Source organism: Meleagris gallopavo, chromosome 3 (assembly GCF_905368555.1).
Source record: "Meleagris gallopavo chromosome 3, MGAL_WU_HG_1.1, whole genome shotgun sequence".
In the NCBI taxonomy this organism is placed as follows: Eukaryota; Metazoa; Chordata; class Aves; order Galliformes; family Phasianidae; genus Meleagris; species Meleagris gallopavo.
The window spans coordinates 29,297,645-29,318,181 of NC_139406.1; the positions used below are offsets into that span (position 1 = coordinate 29,297,645).

The 20,537-nt window shown below is 37.9% G+C and overlaps 1 protein-coding gene across 13 annotated transcripts in view; it reads left to right on the forward strand.

The window, feature by feature from the left end:
- FHOD3 (formin homology 2 domain containing 3) overlaps window positions 1-20,537 on the forward strand; it is a 369,110-nt gene that overhangs the window by 175,851 nt on the left and 172,722 nt on the right. For all 13 annotated transcript variants that reach the window (XM_085220515.1, XM_085220513.1, XM_010708572.3 and 10 more), the window contains exon 5: window positions 6,311-6,416. In XM_085220515.1, coding sequence (XP_085076641.1) covers window positions 6,311-6,416 — 106 coding nt within the window. The remainder of the gene's footprint in view (window positions 1-6,310; window positions 6,417-20,537) is intronic.

Here is a 20,537-nt window from a genome sequence, read left to right on the forward strand (position 1 = left end):
AGCCAAAATGAGCTATTCTAACTGCAAACATTGCAAGCCAATCTTGATCTATAAAATGCAACCTGTTGCATAGCCAATAAAGAAACTGGACTCCAGAAATGGCCTGAGATTTCTGTTTCTAATAGAGCTCAACATAACTCTTTTATTACTCGATCACTGTAGTCTTGTCAGTGGGAGTAATTATTTTGCTGGTAAATTTAGCAGATGCTGTGATACTGAAGGCAAGTAGTAATAGTTAAAAAGTATTATTGTGGAGACTTTATTGTGCTATATGTATATTTACATATTTACATATTCCTAATGTAGGCTCTGGGGTCGTGTTGGTAGCTAAGCAGCTGAAAGAAGGGCCAAGAGGAACTGGTTGTTCATTATCCATTGCTACTGGGGGAAAGCATTTTTTAAATATACGTATTTTAAATTATATGAAGAGCTTATGTATGTGAAGCTCTCAGGTAATGGGAGTGAATTTCTGATAGATTTGCGCTCTCACGTTCCAAGCACTGCCAGGAATTGTCAGGTTAGAGATCAGCTGTGGGTGGTTGTTGTTTTTTTGTTTTTTTTTTTTCATATATTAGGGTTTGCCAGAACCAGAGGAATACTTAGGAAAAGATCAGGAATTTTCTGTTCTCTTTGAAGTATTAGGAGTCTACCTACAAGAGGTAGACTAATGTTCTGCCCTTCACTGATACTATTTTGAACAAAAAGAAATCCAGATTTTACATTTCTGCATTTACTTGCTTGTTAACAAGGAAGCTTTTGATTTTGATCGGTCATCTAACTTTCTCGTGATAGAGATCCAGATGCATTTTCATTTGAGGATATATACAAGCAAATGCCTGCAGTGGTACATGCCTTGCTCTTTGACCTGCCTTCTTCCTCCCTCTCCTTACCAGTCAACTGCTGCCCCCCTGCTACTGATTTACATCCCCCAATGAATAAAGCCTAATCCCTGACCCTTAATCCTAAAATCAGCTCAACTTTGTGATCCTATCTTGACTTTATAGGAGACTTAAAAAAAAAAAAAAAAAAAAAAAGCAACAACAGAAAAACACTTCTTTAAGAGTGGATGTTATTTACATTTTTGAAAGGAGTTTCTGTGAGTGGCTGTCGTTTTAGTAACCCATGTATTTTTTCTTGCTATTTTATTTTTTTCTACATTGAACAAAATCATCCAAGGTCTCTGTTTCAGCTTTGCTCATTTGCTATGCAACATATGTTCCTGGAAGTAGAATCTGAAGAAAAGGGATTTCCAAGGAGACATGACTCCTACTATTAATGTAAAATGAGGACAGCATGCTATGTGATTGATGAACACAGCTATGATTGAGGATTTCCCTAGCTCCCTCTCTTAAAAGTAGAGAATTTTAATCCTGGAGCTAGTCAGTGTGTGATGCTCTGTGCCATTCTTGAAGGTCAAACTATGTGTCAGTACACTGCCAGCATCCTCCCCACAAGTATTCAGGGTGTGGAGGAGAATGCTTCTCCTCTTTGAAGCAGATAGGGCTTAAATTTCTCTATGTGAAGTTGCACAGTGAATTGGCAGTATTAACCCCTTGCCTACATGAATTATCCCAATGTGAAAATGTGAATGCAGAATAACTTTAAGAAGTTGTTTTTCAGTTTAGAGGCAAAATCAGAGCTAGTCTAAGGAATCAGAGCTTAAACCTCTCTTTATAGGGATCGTGTGGAGTGACAAGCAGTAAGGGAAAGTCTTCCTCAGAGGATGAAGTGCAAGAACCCTTGGTTCATTCCTTGTGTGAAAGCAGTCCCTTACTGTATGCCAATAGTCAGTGTTTCTTTCTTTTCCTATTTGTGCTTAGCAAGAAGATTCTTGTGGATGTGGCCAGTATGTTGGCTGCCTGCACTGCTGTCCTTCTATGCTGGATTATTGCAGCATTTGCTTTTTGGAAAGTTCGGTCAGTAGGTAACATGATTGCTGGCTCACTAAAGAACATGTTGTGTGGAGAGCACAGGCTGGGGAGAGCCACACCTCCTAATTTATGTAAGTGAACTTTATAAAATGGACAATGTCTAACTTTGTAACAGAAATAGGAGAGAATTAAGGACTAAATATTAAAATGCTCAAGCAACCTAAAACAATGGAGCTTATGAAAGGAAGGAAAAAACATAAAAATGATGTTCTGTTCGGTAGAAATCTCACAGTCAAGCATCTTGATATAATTCCTCAGGCAGAGCGCATTGCACAGCTGCTAGCCATGTAAAGGGGAAATATGCGTGTGCATATCCAAATGTGATTATTCAGTTATTAATCCAGTTTCCCCAAATACTTGGAATAGAGCTTTCACCAGTTGTTGTTAGCTAAACCAAAAATAAATTAAAAAAAAAACTTAAGAAACTGTACTCTGAAACCTTGATTATTGTTAGAAAGCGAAGCAACTTTCTTGTGGCAGGAAAATAAGCGTGCTTTAGGTAAATTTTTTTCCAATATGTGACCCATGGAAATATAGCAGACTTCAGAAAGATTTATGTTTAACATTATGTGAACAATTTATTTTTGCATGTGTACACTGAACATCAGGTGAGGCGTGTTCTTGCAACGTGCTGTTGCTTGAAAAAAAGAAGTCTGCCCATCTTCAGATAAGACCCCACAAAACTGTCTTGGAGATGTATCTGGTGGGGCAGAGAGGGGAGAACTAGTGGGACAAAGGTGAATCTTGGCTACACTTCTTTGCATTAGTGTCACCTGTGCATGCTGGAGACTGTTTAACACAGGGTTTGTTTGTAGGATTTCTCAAAGAGCTGTTGTGCAGGTAAAAGTACAGTTTGTGCATTTTGTTAGACGTGGCTCAGTAAGCAAGCTTTAAACTCAGCATTTTGAATATATTAAATGTCTTTTTCATCATACACTGGTCTAAAATAGAGTTCTATTACAAAGCAACATATACTGTCTTGTTTTTCTCTCGACCATCTAAGATGCTTAAACAGAGAAAAGATATGATTCATTCCAAGTCTGTGAATGAATACATAAAATATATTTCCTTGATGAGTCCATCAATAAAGTCTTTTTCTTAAAGACTGTAAGTAGCTTGTCTCGGTGTCACTGAGCAATCTTTATGGCTGCAGGAGCTTAACAGGAAGCCTAGAGAGCTTTAACCATGTTTTGCTGCTTTTCTCATCAGTGCTCTAATACCTACTGATTAAGGGCTCATAAATTTTTGTGATATTAGTGGAGGAGTCCATTTCCATCCCAAATGACAACCTTTCTCAGCCTCCTTTTAGCTGTTATCACACACATGTGGCAGCTACTTGTGCATATCGGTGTCACACACGCTATATATTCTGCACAATGAATGTTCCCTTCCTGGAAACCTGAACCTCTTACCGTTGTAGAGAGTAGCCTTTCCTCTTGAGGTCACCTAACTTGGCAAGTCAGTGAGTTAATGGGTCTGAAAAGATTATCTTAGAACAAAATTGATGTAAACATTCTCCTTTCAATTTAGAATGTATGGGTCTGGATTCCTTTTCATCTTTCCGTGCACATTCCAGATGTTTGCTTCTTTCCTCTCGTTGTATATACATGATGGGATAGATAATGTGCTGAGTTCAAATTTATGTCTGGAGCATGATGTGTTTGTATTCCGCTTCATTACACCTTCTTTTTCCCTTTTATTTGGGAGAGGAGAAGTACCTTAAAAGCCTTTTTTTAATTCAGGTTTGATTTGTTTATTCATTGCTTTCCAAAAGCAGTCTGGTTAAAGTCCCTCATCCCCTTCATTTCCTCTGCAGTTCTCCTGCAATATATCTCATTTCAGTCAGGGACAACTCTATGTTGCAGCAGTTTCCTCCCCTCAGCTGCTTTGAAAAAGTTCCAGGAGGCAGATCTCACCATTTTCACCAACAAAAAGCAGATCTTCAGTACAAAGCATTTGGGGAAATAAAGATTCATTTTTCCCCAGGTGAAATTTGAATATACATCAACATAATCTTTAGATTTTGGAAAACATCTTAAAGTTGTACAGGCTATTTCAGCTTTATTTTCATTGATTGTCAACAGCCCTTAATTGCTGTTTGCTGTTAAAATTTTCTTTCATTCTCAGTTTTGATCTGAAGTTTTTTACAGCCAGATTACTTTTAACTTCTCTAATGTAGGGATAATTTCTTCAGTATCTTCTGAATAACTTTTTTCTTTTTTCTTTTTTTAAATTTCCAAAATGTTAGGTCTGTTAACAAATACCACAGTCTGCAGGTCATGGTTATTTTTTCTTCCCACTTTTCCAGTTTTGCTTATTTAATTTTGAGTCTGTCCTGGAAGTTGTTTTTAATTTGTTTGTTACATGATTAATGGAGGGTTGTTAGGGTAGTATGGTTAGGTTGCAGTTGGACTTGATGATCTTTAAGATCTTTTCCAACCTGAGTGATTCTATGATTTGTTTGTTAGTTTTTTTTTATCTCGACGCAAGGATGAGCCAGCACACTATTCAGAATTTGATGCTAAATCAGAATGTCTACTAAACTTTCTGTGAAGTTTATTTCAGGAAGTGTACTCTGAGCTGGGGTTCTGTTACCATCTATAATAATCACTGTAGTTATTTCAATAAGTCCTATCTATTATTGCATATCTTACTTCTCTTAAATTAGACATCATGATTATCCAAAAAAAAAAAATATATATATATATAGGCATCTATTTGTCACCAGGTTTTTGAGAAAAACTTCTGCAGGGTGGATTTTCTCTTTCTGTCCCTTGCCCTTGCTCCCACCACCACCCACTCAATATAGGAGGAATTTGGCACATTCTCTCTTCAGTTCAGTAGTACAGAATGTCTAGCCATTGACTTTGGCATACAATGTAACTTACTTTCCAAGGTTTGTGAATGTCAGGCAGACTCCTTGTTGAATTTCTCTTGGGTGCAGAGTTAGTGCATCTGAACCTTGAATGTACTGTACTTTGAGCTTAGCCAACAGATTCCAGGGAAATGTTCCTCTCCCTTGAGTTTTCTGAGAAATCAGTTTCAGAATTCTAGGAGAACTGGAGATTGCTCTGGTTTCTTTGAGTAAAAGTGATTTATGGAAAGGAGCAGTGTCCTGGCCCTCAGGGGGTGCAGAATCCTCTGCGCTGCCCTGCACATGGCCATGCTCCCCACCCTCATGCAGGGCCTCTCCATCTTTGTGTGTATATTTAAATACCATCACATAAAACCAAGAAAATCAGAATATGATTAGTGCCTTCTGGGTTAACAAGTAGATTGTCTGCATATTCTTTCTTTACTATACTAGTAGTATCACTGTTTTGAGTTTGGCAAATGGATAGATAGAGAACATCTCTCGTGTTTGTAAAATCGGGTGCTTGGGTCTCTTAATAAAGGACCCGTTTATTTTAGTTTATTTGGTAGTTTTCAAAGGATATGCTGCTAATTCAGAAATCACTCTAGACAAAGCTACTGTCTGGATCTTGGTTTCTTAGAGCTGCATTATTGGAAAGATGAAATTTCTTTTGAATACACTGTTGTATGTGAAAAAGCATGTATTAAAAATAATCCAAAGAGAGTGTCAATGAGCAAAAGTGATGATTCTGTTCTCAGAGTAGCTCTGTTTCATTTTTTTTTTCCTGCTTTATTTATGTAGCTACTTCATTAAATGCTGTTTAATCAAGTTCTTAATAGCCTTTTGTTTGTCTCCATGAGCCTCGGTAAGATGAGAAAGCAAAACTTCAGATACCGTGCTCTGTAGTTCCTTGGCATCATTTTCTGCATGTACCTCCTAGAAGGAGTATACTATCATTCTGCTTCACTAAGGAGTATTTTCTTTCATTCTTTCACTTTGTTTTACATCAAAATGTGGGAATACTGTCTACAAGAGTTCTTGTGTTTAACACTATAATTTCCCATTCTAAATATACTGACTGTCACAGAGCAATATTACATTGCAATAAAAACCAGTCTTAAGTTTTGTTGTGCACACTTGAAATACTGAAACTGGAATTATGCTAAGGCATAGACATGGCTTTCTCATACTAACACTGACATTCTAATATTTTAGGGATGTCTGTTTATGAAATATGAAGATACTGTAATATCAGGCAGAATGTTTGCAAGCCTTTAATGGAAAAAATCCAAACTCAAATGTTTACTGATATTAAACCTCTGTAGTCGACTTAAAGGTAAAAAAAAAGTATGGCTTTTATCTGTTTATATCAAGTATTTAATTTTAAAATGCATTTTATATAACATCATTCATATAAACTCAAATAATCTGATAAAGAAAGTCAATGTTGCAGGAATGCATTTGGTTTTATGTTAGGATTCTGCTTTTGGAATTCTAACATAGCTTTTCCTTTCTTCTGTGGTAGGATGACAAGGACTTGGTTCATGAGTTCGTTATCGCTGAAGGCTTGACTTGCCTAATCAAAGTAGGAGCAGAAGCAGACCAGAATTATCAGAACTACATCCTGAGAGGTAAGAGAAATGTATCCAGAAGCAGTTGTTTTGGTTTTGGTTGTGAAGCTTTCAGACATCTGCTGTGACTCGCAGCATATTTGAAACATATTTATCTCTTTGGTACAGGGTCTTGCATGTTATGCAGCAAAATTGAGGTGAAATTAACACATGTTGCTGAGCAGGACAAATAGGAAAATTAAAATACTTATATTCTCTCAACTGTTCAGCTTTTCATTTAGATTATATTGGAAAGCCTTAATTCTAAGAAAGAAAAGGCATAACTTAGAATAAACGGTGAAACGGTCGTATTGTACTGTTAGTTGGCTGGAAGCAATTTAGGCTATCTGATATTTTGGAGTTAAACAGGTAATTTGAGGTTTACAATCTATTCTTTGAGCTCAAGACTACTGATAAAGGTAGAATTTGAGAAATGATCTGGAAAAGATGTCTTACTGAATTAGAAAGCTAACTTATGGTACTGTGTTCCTGCATACATGTTGTGTGTGACTACAGTTTTTAACAAGGAAACCCAGGCTGCAAATCAGGAGAGTTCCTTCAGTGGCTTGAAGGGTTATGAGTGAGAGGAGAGCCATTATACCAAGGGATCCTGACTACTTGGTGATTTCATAGTCAACAGAGAACATTAATAGATACATAACTGTGGTGTATTGCTCATTTTAATTTTCTTAGACTGACGTACATAGCTGTCTCTAAAAATGTCAGTTTGGTGTATTTAGCTGCCAACATTCAATCTACAAATTGAGGAGTAAAGAAAATACAAAAATAAATAGAGGGATTTTGTAAGAACCAGAAATGCTAAGTTACTGAAAGCTAGGATTCAAACAGTAAATGTGGTTTCATGTGAATAATTTGAAGATCAGACGGTACAAATATCTATTTTGGGGTTGTATTAAGAAGGTAAATCAGTACAACAGAAATTGTATTCTATGTCAGGAGTTGTGCAGTGATGTAAATATACTTGAATGGTAGCTTGCATATACTCAGAAGTAAAAAACTTTTAACCACAGTGCAACTAGACAAAGATGGGGAAATATAAGAGCAAAAAAGATTTTCTTTGCTGCTAAAAAAAAAAAATAATAAATTCTTTCTGGGAGAAAACCAGTTAGATGCTCTCATAAAATTCAGACTTGGAAGCAAAATGTGTACAAGTATATGGGGGCTGTATGATATGCTTCCTAGGGTCCTGAAGGAACTGGCTGATGTGGTTGCCAAGCCACTCTCCATCATACTTAAAAAGTTATGTCTGTGAGGTGAAGTTCCCATTGACTGGGAAAAGGGAAACATCACTTCCATTGTTAAAAAAAGGTAGAAAAGAAGATCTGGGAAACTACAGACCAGTAAGCCTCATGGCTGTGCCTGAGAAGATCACAGAGAAGATCCTCCTGGAAGTGATCCAAAGATGATCAGAGGTCTGGAGCACTTCTGCTGTGAGGAAAGTTTGAGGGAGCCAGACTTGTTCAGCCTGTAGAAGAGAGGGCTCTGGGGAGCTCTCATTGTGGCCTTCCAGTTCTTGAGGGGAGCTCATAATCAGGACGACCAACTTTTTACATGCTCTGATACTGACAGGACAAGGGAGAATGTACTTAAACTAAAAGTGTGGAGATTTAGATTAAATGTTAGGAAGAAATTATTTACTTAAGGGAGTGATGAGGCACTGGAACAGGTTGCCCAGAGAAGTAGTGAATGCCCCATCCCTGGAACTGTTAAAGGCCAAGTAGGATGGGGTCTGGGCAGATCTAGTGGGTGACAAGCCTGCCCATATAATGAGGTTTGAACTAAATGATCTTTAAGTTCCCTTCCAACCTAATCTGTTCTATGATTTAAAATAAATGTGGTGCACCAACAGCCTGCTCTTCAGTCTAGGGATATAGTGCCTCATCTGCTCAGCATTCATCCAGCATTATACAGAAAATTTGAAGGAAACCTCATAGATGTTTGCCTGAGTACCCGAGTGGTTCTACAGTCGAAACACTGGATAGCCCTGGAACTGTTCTTTTCCAGTATCACATAAGATCCAGGGCACTGAGCCTAACAGTTGACAAAACAATCCAGTAGTACCTGAGAATCAGTCACATCTGAACTAAAATCCTTATTTTAAGATGCTCTAAAAGGGAGTGATACAATCTTCCAAATACCAAAATCCTGTCTTCCCTCCTATCTCCCCCTTTTGCTGATTCACGAAGCTGAAGCTTCTTTCTGGGTAGGATATCTGAGCATCTATTACAATGATAGGATTTTTCCATGTGATGTGGTTTTTATTTGAAAAAACAGATTTGTTGTGACTGTCTTTCAGAAAGTTCAAAGCTTGTTACAACTCCAATATTTTGTCAGCTGGTTTTCAGTTCCAGGAGCTAGCATATTCTCTCTGAATAGATCTGCATGTGCTAAGAGATAAAGATAGGTTTGTACATACAGTGTAACCAGCCAATCTTATCCAAGTATGTTGAGGAGAGTACTGAAAAGAAACATTAAATACATCACGTAAGGGTATTTTTCTCATGTATTATTTTTGGAAGACCATAGACAATGGTTGTTACAGAGATTTAAAAAAAAAAAAAAAGTAGTCTGTCTTGATTTTTTTCTACTTTACTGCTGTGGTGTCATGGCTTTGTGGTTCCTCTTGGGGTGGAATATATCCTCCTTGTTTTCACTGAGTTTAACTTGGATCGTAAAGGGATAGGATTTCTCTTTAGTCCCGCATATTGGCTGCATTTCTCCAGAACCTTCATTTAACTAGCTGTTTTCCTCCAACGACACTAGTATAACTTACAGGGCTGACAGCAAATTGCAACCTTAGCCACTGCATTGCCTCTTCCGGCAAGGTTCACCTGAGTGCTGCTGTCTTTGGTTTTGAAGTATTTCGAATGTATTTTGAATGTACAAAGAAATAACTTGTGCTTAGCAGTGAAAGTAGATTGGAAATATGGGTATTTGTAAATGTTGGGGGTGTTCATGCTCTTGTACATTCTCAGGGACTAACTTTTTCTAGAGATTGCTTTTTTTTTTTTCTTTTTTTCCCTCTAAAAGTCTGTGTTGCTTTGCTCCAGTGCTTCTTAGTTGTGCTTTTCTGCTCAGCAGTTCCAACTTGGTTCAAGCCAGACTGAGCTGCCAAAAAAATGACTAAACATGAGTCACAGAAGTTTTAGTTACTTTAATGAGTGAACGGAAGATATGTTTGTCGTTTGCATGCAGGGCAGAAGACTCAGGACAGTTCCTTGTCGAGTGCTGAAGAGTCACTGTTTATTGCTGTCCTGTGAAAAAGGATTGTTTGACAGAATCATTAAAAAAAAAAAAATTCCATTTTGACAATGTATAGTCTATGGGCCCCAAAACAACAGTAGCCAGGACTTCTCCCTCAAGTTATTCCATTGAAATACTGCTTTAAGACACAGCTTTTATTTCTTCTTACTTACTACATTTTTACCCTAAATCTCCTTTTTGACATTCCTTTTACTTATCATGGAGACATAAAGAAACTATGTTTTATGGGATATTTTTTCCCCACAGAAACAATTTTGCTTTTTTTATATATTCTTCCTTTCTTGTTTTTTCTCTTTGAGAGTATCCGTATGAGCTCCACTCACTGTGTGGAGGCTAAGTGCTTCTGTGCCAGTTACAAGGTTGCAATTTGGTGACGTTGCCTAGATTTTCAGAAATACATGGTGGTGGTGAAAAAGAAACAAGACTGTCCACACTTCATTTAATACAAAATTTACTGTAATTTTGAAGGTGCTTTAAATATTATTTGGAAATGTGTTTTTTGCATGGAATGAAAACTCAAAATCTGAAGTGCTATGATTGAGCACAGTTTAATTAAACAATTGATAGAATTATAGTTGTTGTCTTGTCTTCTGTTAATTTAGCTGTTGGAAGAGTGAGAAGGAAAAACACCCTGTATAGACCAAGGATTAGTTGTTTTAAAAACAGACTAAGAAAGATGTAGGGAGTTCATCATGCACCACAGTGAGAGGCTCTGTCCATATGGTCCTGTCCTCTCTGTCCCTCACAGATGTCTCTGAGGGAAAATGACATGTCTTTTAAAAACATTAAATCATAGTTTCATATGCAAACTCACCAGCATCTTCAATCTGGCAGAATAACAGTCCGGTTATTTTGCTCTACTTTTAAAAATTCTTTTATTAATAGTAAATGTGGTTTATTTTGGAACCGCTTTTTTACAAGCATGCTTTTATTTTTGTGTGTAGGTAAAATATATATAGCACTCTTATTTTCTCTCTTAATTTTGAAAAGACCTTCAGGATTTTCAGGTAATTTTATGGAGGACTTTTACCAGAAAAGTCCTACATGAGCCATAAATAGATAAATACTACTTTACTGAAAGAGTGGCCAAGCACTGGAATGGGCTGCCTGGGGAGGTGATGGAGGAACGTTTGGATTTTGTGTTGAGGGATATGGTTTAGTGAGTACTATTGGTGATAGGTGAATGGTTAGACTGGATGATCTTGAAGGTCTTTTCCAACCTTGGTGATTCTGTGATTCTATAAATGTAAGTGAGAAAGAGTGAAGTATCTTAAGCCACTGATACAATGTGTGAAAAATAACTCTGAGGCACATTCTGATTTTCGTTACACACTTAAACTATGTAGGAGTCCATTAAAACCATTCTGTGCAACCCTAATATCTGCAGCCTGTAGAGTTGCAAGCTGCCAATGCCAGAGAGGTTCCCTAGAAAAGCAGTGGCTCCAAAGGTGCAGGAGTGGGAATTGATCTTGCACTGGGGCGTAAGGATGAGGAAATTTGATTCCTCATTAATAAATGGGAGCCAACCTTTGTGATGAGATAGATGGAGAGAAAAGAAGTAGCCTTGCGGTGCTGAAGCCTTCACTGGTGCCTCAGGGGTCATCCAGCATTACTGGGAGCTCACTGAGCTATAGGCTGGGTTTTCCGGAGTAGTAGGCAGACAATTCAACTGCTGCTGGTTGGGCCTATTTATAACACTAGAAGCACGCGATTTCACCTGCGCACCAACTTTAGCACAACCGGTTGTGCTGCGTATTCTGGGAAATCTGATTAAATTCCTAAAACAGCTCAGTGCTATGTGGTAAAAGACCATCTGGTTACTGTCTGTCAGTGGGATGCCATGTGCCCGAGGACATCAAGAAGCTGGAGGAAGCAGAAAGCGAGGGTGAGGTTTTGCAATTGGGCAGTGGAAGTTGCTGCTGATAACCCGTTGCTCTGAGAGCTGAACATGACATTATCAGTAAGCTGAGGGTATTTCTGCGTTGAGCCAAGGTCTGCTTGGAATGTTCAGGATTTGCAAATGTGCTCTCTGTAATGAGGCAATCCAGTTCCAGGAATCAGGCGGCTGTTTTTGCCAGAGACCCCTCATTACTGCAAGGACCAGAATTCTTCCAGTGCTTTTGAATTGTCCTCCCTCAACCAGACAGATTGTGGGGCTTTGGCCTTTTATTCTAAATGATATTGCAAAACATTTAGTAAGAGGAAGGGCACATTTTGGCAGTAAATATATGTGATGCTTTGTGTCATCGGCATCATTTGTATAAATACCATAAGAATAGAAATAAAATCTGTAAGAGGCTACGTCTGTCCTAAATACACTTGTTCTGAGTTGGAACCACGGCAGTAAAGCACATGGTAGCAATGTAACTTTAGCATGGAAAATGGAGATAATGCTATGTAGAACGCATATATTTGCATTATTCCCGTATCAGTGTGAACTGTAGAATTGTGTGAGATATACCAGCTGTAGAAATGTATTCCAGCATCTTTGAAGTTGCATGCTGAAAGCTCTAAGTAAATAGAACAAACAGCACATGATTAGGATTTCCTTTACATTTATTTATTTTCCCAAAGCCAAATATCAAAACTTTCCTTTTGCTCTACTCTTGACTTTCAGTACGCAGGTGTCCACACTTAATTGTGATGTTCTCATCCCTATCGGTGTGTGTTCAAGTAGACTTCTTATGTGCAGCCCTTTAAAAGTTATGTTAAACTTCTTGATTGACATCAAAATAGTTTTAGTAGGGCCTGTGTTCTTAAAGAGAAATCAAATGTCTGAAGCTTGACCACTTAGAGTTATTGCTTCTGAGGTGAACTGGATGACTCAGTCTCCCTGTGAAGACAATTCTTTGATTGTTGAAACAGAGTTCATTAGGAAGGGTATCAGAGTTAGGTGCTTGTCTTGACTAGAACAGAATCACAGCTGTGCCTATGCCAGTAAGACCTGCCAGTTAGCAGCACTGAAGAGGGTTGCTGCAACGTCTCTGAGATGCAGCTGTGGTATTTCCCTTTGTGAAATCACCTCTGCTGCTGGCTTTCTATTAAAGTTAGTTAGTTATAGTTCGTATGGATGGAAACAGACATGGAAAAAACAGACCTAGACTGGTTGGATCAGTACCCTTTAATGTGTGTGCAGAAACCTTAGGTTGTTTCTCTTTCTTTGTGCATCTTGATAAGTTACAAAATAAAAAAAATATGAATGAATCCTGATTCATGAACTCTTTAGACTGGAAATGATAAGATTACAATGCCTTTCATTTTATCAGAGAAGAGGGCAGAGTATGCCATCTCCACGATCACTTATATAAACAGCAGCCTTTGGCTCAGGAGCTGAGTCCTCTTTTATTTCTTCAGATCTCTAAGCCCAAATGCAGTTGTTTACTTTTACAAGGGTAGCTGGAGAGCTTGACCTTGGAAACCATGCAGTTTAAAATGACAGAAAGCATCCTAATTGCTTTCCTCTCTATATTTTTAGCATATCCTTTATTCGTTTCTTGTTTGCAGACTTTTAAATGACAGTCATTAGAGTCTACCTATGTATTTACTACACTGAGGGCTAATTACCAACCAAAACTTGAATTGTTTTCCAAGTTTGTGGAGCAATCCCATCCCTCTCTTTCCTCTCTTCTCTTCCACCTCTCCCCCTCTTGCTGGATATGATTCTGATCTGTGCCCCGTCTGGAAGCAGAGACAGATGGTCCTAACGCACTGCATAAAGCATGAGTTCTCCCAGACTGGGATGGGAATTGGCACTGAAGCAAATTCGAGTTCAAAAGTTTAACCACCAAACAGTAATTTACACATCTACAAATAAACTGAGCAGTTCCTTGCTCTGTATGTTGTATGAAATGGACTTTGGTGTTGTGACTGCTTGTGAGGAAGATATGGGGTTCTCATAGTCTATATGGAATTCAGCAATAACACCACCATAAAATTATGGATTTCCCTTGTTTTTAAAGCTGACCAAGGCTTGGAAGGCTTTGGGTTGTTTTCTGTCTATGCGAAAATGAATCTTCCTTTTCTGTGTAATTTTTTATGCTTTGTGAAATTCCCATGAAATGTGACACCTCAGGCTATGCAGACCCCTGTAAAATGAGGAGCCGAACCATGAAAAATGCACATCCTTAACTACTAAGCAAAGAATAAATACTTGCAAAGTGGTCTCAGGGGCCTTTAAAGCCACTTGGGGTGTTACATGATTTAACTACTCAAACTTTATGGACAAGTCTTCAAAATAATGTACCATTTCTAACTGGTAGGAGCTACTACGCAGGATTCGGACCTTTTTGCAGTAATTTTTTAGCTTGAATTATTAAGAAGCAATTCATTATAGCAAAGAGCTTCTGAATTATTTGTAATTATTATATGAATGTAATACACTGTAATGTACAGTGAAGAAAATAACATTTGGTTATTCCCATTTCAGGATTAGATGCTTCCACAGCTATTTGTGTTAGTGATTGCCAGGGCGCCAAAGTGCTCTGTCCCAAGTAGATGACTTCAAAGGAGCATGGCGAGGGTGAAATCAAATGTGTCTGTTAAATGGGATAATTAGTAAATGTTATTCTGTGGTCAGTGATTATTGTTTGACATACTGATGTGTCTAAAAATTAGATTCTTTGACTATCTTCAGAGTTAATTTCACCATCCAATTATACTTGAATTATTGCAAATTACATCTTATCATTGTTGGTACTGCAGATGTACATTTTTAGCAGTCATGTTCTCATAGGTGTGAGCAGAAAATTAGAGCATTAGACTGAACTCCTAAAGTATTTATCTTAATTGCTACCAGCAGTGATCTTCTCTAAAGTTCTGTGTTCTTTTGCATCAAAATGTTTTATAAGCCGTAGAGAATTTGAGAAATTAAGACTTACTTGTGTGTCTTAGCATAGCATTAGTTCTAAACATGTCATAAATATTGTGGTCATAGATGCATGCATATGGAAAAAAGGTATATTTGGGAGCTGATGATGGGAAGGAATCATCTTAGTGAGGCACATGGGAATATTAACATTTTTGTTTGCTGCTGTGGAGGATTTTTGCTTCATGGCTCTGAGGACCAAAGAGGAGACTAGAAGACACACAGTTCTAGCTGCCTTCTGGGAAAGCAGAAGCAGCTAATTACTTCATGTTTACAAGAGCTGAATGAGAAAAGATGGAAACTCTTTTTGATGCTTCTTAGTAAAAGCTAGTGGTGGTGGCATTAGAGCAAAGAGAGGAGAACATGCTTCTTCAACTGCCTGTACAGACATGAAGGGATGAGTGTGTGGGCAGGGACCAGGCAAACTCTGGGCATACAGCAATGCCAAACCACCATGGAAAGGCAGACCCATTATTGCATCTTCCCTCTTGAAGCTGCAGGGAAAATCAGTGGGGTCTGGAAGCAGGAGCCACACATGTTCGGTGCATACCTCACAATTTAAAGAAGGATTAAATCCACTTAACAACAACAACAACAACAACAACAAAAATCACTTAAAAAGTAATGAAAAACCATCTTAAATGATGGATTTATGAATTTTAATATGTTTTTTTCTCACATTTCCTGGCTAGAAAGATTTTTTTTTTCTAATTTTTGCTCTGCAAACCACTTCCAGTGTTATCCAATTAAATTTTGGTAAAAACGTCTGTGAAGCCAAGATTGAAGGTACAGATCTCCTGCCCCCTACTGATGTAAGAGCTATGAGTTTCCTTAGCTTCCAAAAATACATGATGGGCATTGTTTAGGGTGACTTTGTCAGTAATTTATCATTTCAGAATTATTCCTGGAGATTTTAGTAAAGAGAGTTTACTGATGTAGGTGCCATGCAAAATAAGCTGACATTTTATTCTGCCATTTTTAATTTGTTGACAACTAGAAAACAATTATTCTTTCCTCTAATCTTAGAAATATTTTTCCACCCCCATACTTATCATAGAATCAGAGACTCATAGAATGGCCTGGGTTGAAAAGGACCGTAATGATCATCTAGTTTCAATCCCCTGCCACAAGCATACTTACAGAGATGACAAAAGTGTTTACAGAACGAAGGGTTCAGAGAGGATTATAGCCTGGTAGACTTGAGACCAAGGTTGAACTTCCTGTCCTGCATATTGGTATTTATGGAAAGTAAGTAATAGGAGTGGGGTAATGCATCATTGACAGTATTACTCAGTAATTTGTATCTGTCTATAAGAAAGAATCTAGAGAAGAGAGGTTCAAGGTTTGCACTCAAGTGGTTCCACATCATGTTGGGCCTGGAAGGACACATCAGAGGAAAGAAAATGGTCTGAGTCTTCGGTAAAGAAAAGTGTCCCTGCTGCTGGGAAGCCCAGGGGTGGTGCAAACCTCAGGAAATACTGTTGATTAAGGGAGGATCATACAATGGCTTGGGTTGGAAGGAACCTTAAAGACATCTAATTCCAACTCCTCAATTTTAATGAAAAGCTGGGACAGACGGACTCTTTTGCAGTTTGCTATTTTTCTTTTCACGTATAATAGTTCCCTGAAATGGAGAAACTTTTAAATAAATAAATAACAGGACTGTTTGTCAGAAGTACCATCAGATGGCTCTACTTCTACGATATATTGAGCTCAATCACTGAATTATGGCTAAGGAATTAGTATACAAATAGTATGCTTTAAGTGGATTTAAATGATACGTGGAGTCTCAATGACTTCTGCTAATATTGAACAATATCCTATTTCCTCCAACTTAACTTCCTACTATTTCTTACCACCTCTCTAGACAAGGATCTCGGCTGCTTCTTCTGTTCCTGTCTCTTTTGTGCACACCCCACTCAGTGCCCTAATTTCCTGATTTTGTAATCCAGATCCTTGCTTTAAAAGCTCCTTGCTTTTAAATTTATTTTTTTTAAAGCAGTGCCCCAGATTGTCTGTGTGTACAGTGGTGTTCACAGAACTTACTCCTCCCTAGCTTCAAGTGTCTCGTTGCAGACCTTTCTCTGGATGCTGCATGTCATCAGCATGCCCCATTGCACAGAGCAATGTCAGGGAACAGATGATGTTTTCTCACCTGTGCATTATGATGAGGCAAAGGTTTGCTTTTAAGGCAAATGTTTAAAGTAACATTGAGATGGGATTTCCAACTTCTCAAAGTTCAATCTGGGGATACCAGAAGGTTGCTTTTAGTATATAGGCTAATATTTATGACGAAAATATTGATTGTATTTGTTAACCATACATATTAGTCAATATTTATTTGAGCTTTTGAGAAAGATTTCTAAAAATACTTGTATGTCTGCCTTTGCATGCATACGTACCCCCTTTTGATATGCAAGCTGATAGTCTTTGATCACATTGTGAGCGTGGCTTTTTCAGCAGCTGCTCTGCTTCAGTTAGTGAGCACCATCACACCTGTGCACTTAATGAACACTTTTAAACAGCTTGTCTTATCATCAGCATTGCCAAAGGCATTTGGATATATTTCATGCTATGCAAACTTGGATATAGTATGCTTGTTTTCCTCATGGATTTTTCTGTGGTTTGTCACTAATTGTTATCCAAGAGCTTCACAAATAACAAACTGTTCTCAAAAGCTGAAAGGGCAGCATTATCTTTGTAAGGCAGATAAGGAAATGAGGCACTTGAGATGCAGTCTGAATTCAGAAAGATTCAGTAAGCCTGTGTGCTATTTTTGAGACTGCTTGAGCTGATTTTTCTGTTTATGTCTTTCTGTTCTTTACTCTCTGGACTTCTTTTCCCATTTAGACTCTTGTCTAGCCTTTGTTTTTTTCTCTCTGATCTGCCTATACAATAACCTTTTGCCCCTTCCCACATCAACTTCCTTTTACTTTCATCAGGTTTTGAGTTCATTTATGTCATCAGTCAATATTCACCAAATAATAATAATTCATAAATAATAACTACACATCAACATTCATCAATTCATTTGGATGAACTTCTTCACCAGTTTAAGCAGGCTTACACAGCATTTCTCACCATCACTTCTTCCCACCTCTGTGATATTTCTGAGGTTCTGGCAGTGCAGCTGTGTTTGTGTAATGGTGTAATGAATTTGACAGAAGAATGTGTTCATTTGAGAAATGGCTTGGTGGGGAGAAAAGGTGGATATTTCCCTGTTGCTTTGGATTTGTTTTAGTCTAGTCAAGTTATCCAGTCCAGTTGTCTGTAGTAGGACAGAAACCCCTGTGCTCAAAAAATGCTGAATTTGACCAGAGATGATCAAGGGGGAGTGTTGCAGTACTGCTATCAAAGATGTAGTCACAGTTTCAGTCTCTTATCTCTTGTCCATTTCTTTCTTCAATATCTCGCATCAGTGCTAATTCCTATGTTCCCCCCAGCCAAAATAGATTTTAGTCTTTCCCATTATTTTCCTCATTTACTCTAGTCACTTCATCTGTTTTCATCTCTCAGATGCTCTTCAGGCTTTCTCTCAGAGTTCTTCCCTTAACTCATCCATTTCTTTAAACTTCTCCGGTTTTAAGCTTTGTTTCTTTCTGCGTTCTGATCAGATTTCTCCTCCTCACCATCTAAATAACCAGACGGTTCATTTAAAACCAAAAAGCCTTTACATGCTGTCATGTCCTTCTTTGGTGGGCCGTTGCTGGGATTGTTACAGGAATCTTGAATGCCAAGGATGGAGTATTCAGAGCTTTCTGTTGATTGCATATGTTCAGTAGAAAAGGAATACTATAAGTGTCAAGCACTGCTTATTTCAAAATGTTTTAAATGCACAAAGTTTGGCCATATCTTAATGTTGTCTGTATGAGCTTTCTCAATGATAGAGATTATAGTTTTTCTAAATTTTCCAAAGAGCAAAAGAATCCCAAAATACTGTCCTAAAAAACCCTGTCAACAATACTCGTATTGTAGTAATGTTTTCTTTCTCCTTCCTCTTCCTGCCTTCCACAAACATACCATCATTGTAAGCAATATTAGAATTTTTTTATGAGAAACCAAAGTGATATGAGTCAAGCACTATACAGAGAAAGTTTCAGTCCAAACTCAAACTTTTAAAAAATTACTAGCATCTAAACAGTGTTTGCCATCAGATAATTTTAGTAACAAGCAACAATGCCTGTTCCATACATAAGGAGCCTTCAGTTTTAATTTCGCTATGCTGATGGTACACTGTTGAAAAAGTAGGAAACTCATGCTTTATTAGCTAAAGTATAACATCACTCTTGTTACTTTATGCGTTGCTTTATTTTGATCTTTAGCTAAAATAATGTGAGTTGTTAGGTGTGACTCATGACCATAGTGTATGGCATATATTATACTTGTCTCAGGTAGTCAGCTAGACCCCTTGAGCAAGAGAGAACGTGCCTTTGTGATTGAACTGATTTTGCTGCTTGATTGGCAGTTTCTTTCATGTGTCTGCTGTTCTCTTTTGTTTCTGTTTTCGGCCATCTTATGCTGTTAGTCTCTGTATGCAATTACAATTTAATGCAGAAGTGGCTTGATTACTTACAGTTTAGTTTATTTTAGCCTGAACTAGTTCTTCAAGAACAGTAGAGGCGGAAGAAACTACTGCAGATCTGTATGCTATCTCAGCCATAACGAGAAAGTCATTCATAATATAAAGTCTTGGTCTAAAAAATGAGATCATTTCACTCAATTTTTTGATTGAATGACTAGTTGAAAAACAGTGAGGAGGCTGAATAAACTGCCTTATAGTTGGCTTTATGAAAAATATTTGTGCTTCGATGCCATTAATTGCATTTGTTGTGTTTGTGGAGGGGGATGCAATGAGGAAGATGACTTAAAAAAAAAAAAAAATTCCTGATAACCTCCTCCTGAATAAGTGTCAGAGAACATAAACATCTGTAATTCACATTCTCAGACTTTGTGAGTTCTAATGATGTGACATGTTTATTGTTCTAGCACAGTTAATGCTTATAATAAAAAAAAAACAAGCCACCAATATGGGTTTAGTGATTGTAATAGCTTGTAATAGCTCCCTGAACCATCCAGTAAAAGAGCAAGACTTTCTCTTGGATTTCAGGGGTATCTCAGGAACATGTTTTGTGTCCTATATTTGGTGTTATACTGTGAATGTCACCTTTCTTTCCCTAGACATCAACAGACAGTGAGGAAATGGAACACACGAACAAATATAAGATTAGGAGCCAGTTTTATAATGTTTTATACCTGTAGAATGTGCCATAAAAAACAAATCCCTGTGTAATAGCTAATTCTTTCATCTTATGAATTTTAAAAGAAGAGTTTGGGGAGGATATTTGGACCATTTCTAAATTCAAAAGAACTGGATCTTCTTCGGCTACGTATAACTTTCCTGGTGTGCTTGGAAGTGCTAGGGTGTTCAGGATGGGAGTCTACCGGCCCTACAGGACTCAGTTGGGAAAAGACTTAGATTCTATACTTGTTTCTGCTGGAATAGAGTGGTACCTGTAAGCTCTGACTTTTTAAAGGTTGGACTTAGTTGATTTCCCTGACTAGCATTTACAGATGACAGAATTGTAATTTCAAAGAATTTGAGCCATATTGCTTCAGCTGAACAAAGATTTGAGTAGAAAGACTTGAGATTTCAAAAATCATCAGAGAAAGTCAGAGTCCTTTAACCCATGGCAACTTTGCCAGATTTTGGCCAACAGGAGCTTTAATGCATGTCCTTCTGAACTTGATGTGGCAGATCTGTGGTCATGTGTGCCACCTATAGCCAACGTGGGTGAACATGGTAGCCAAGGTGGGCCTGGGTTTGGTAAGCTGAGTACCATGGACAGGGGCAGCTCTACCTCGATAATTTCATGCAATCATTTGATTGAATGAGTACTTAGAAAACAGTGAAAAGTCTGAATTAGCAGGCTTATAGTAAGCTTAATGAAAAGTATTTGTCCTTCAATGCCTTTAATTGTATTTGGTGTGGTTGT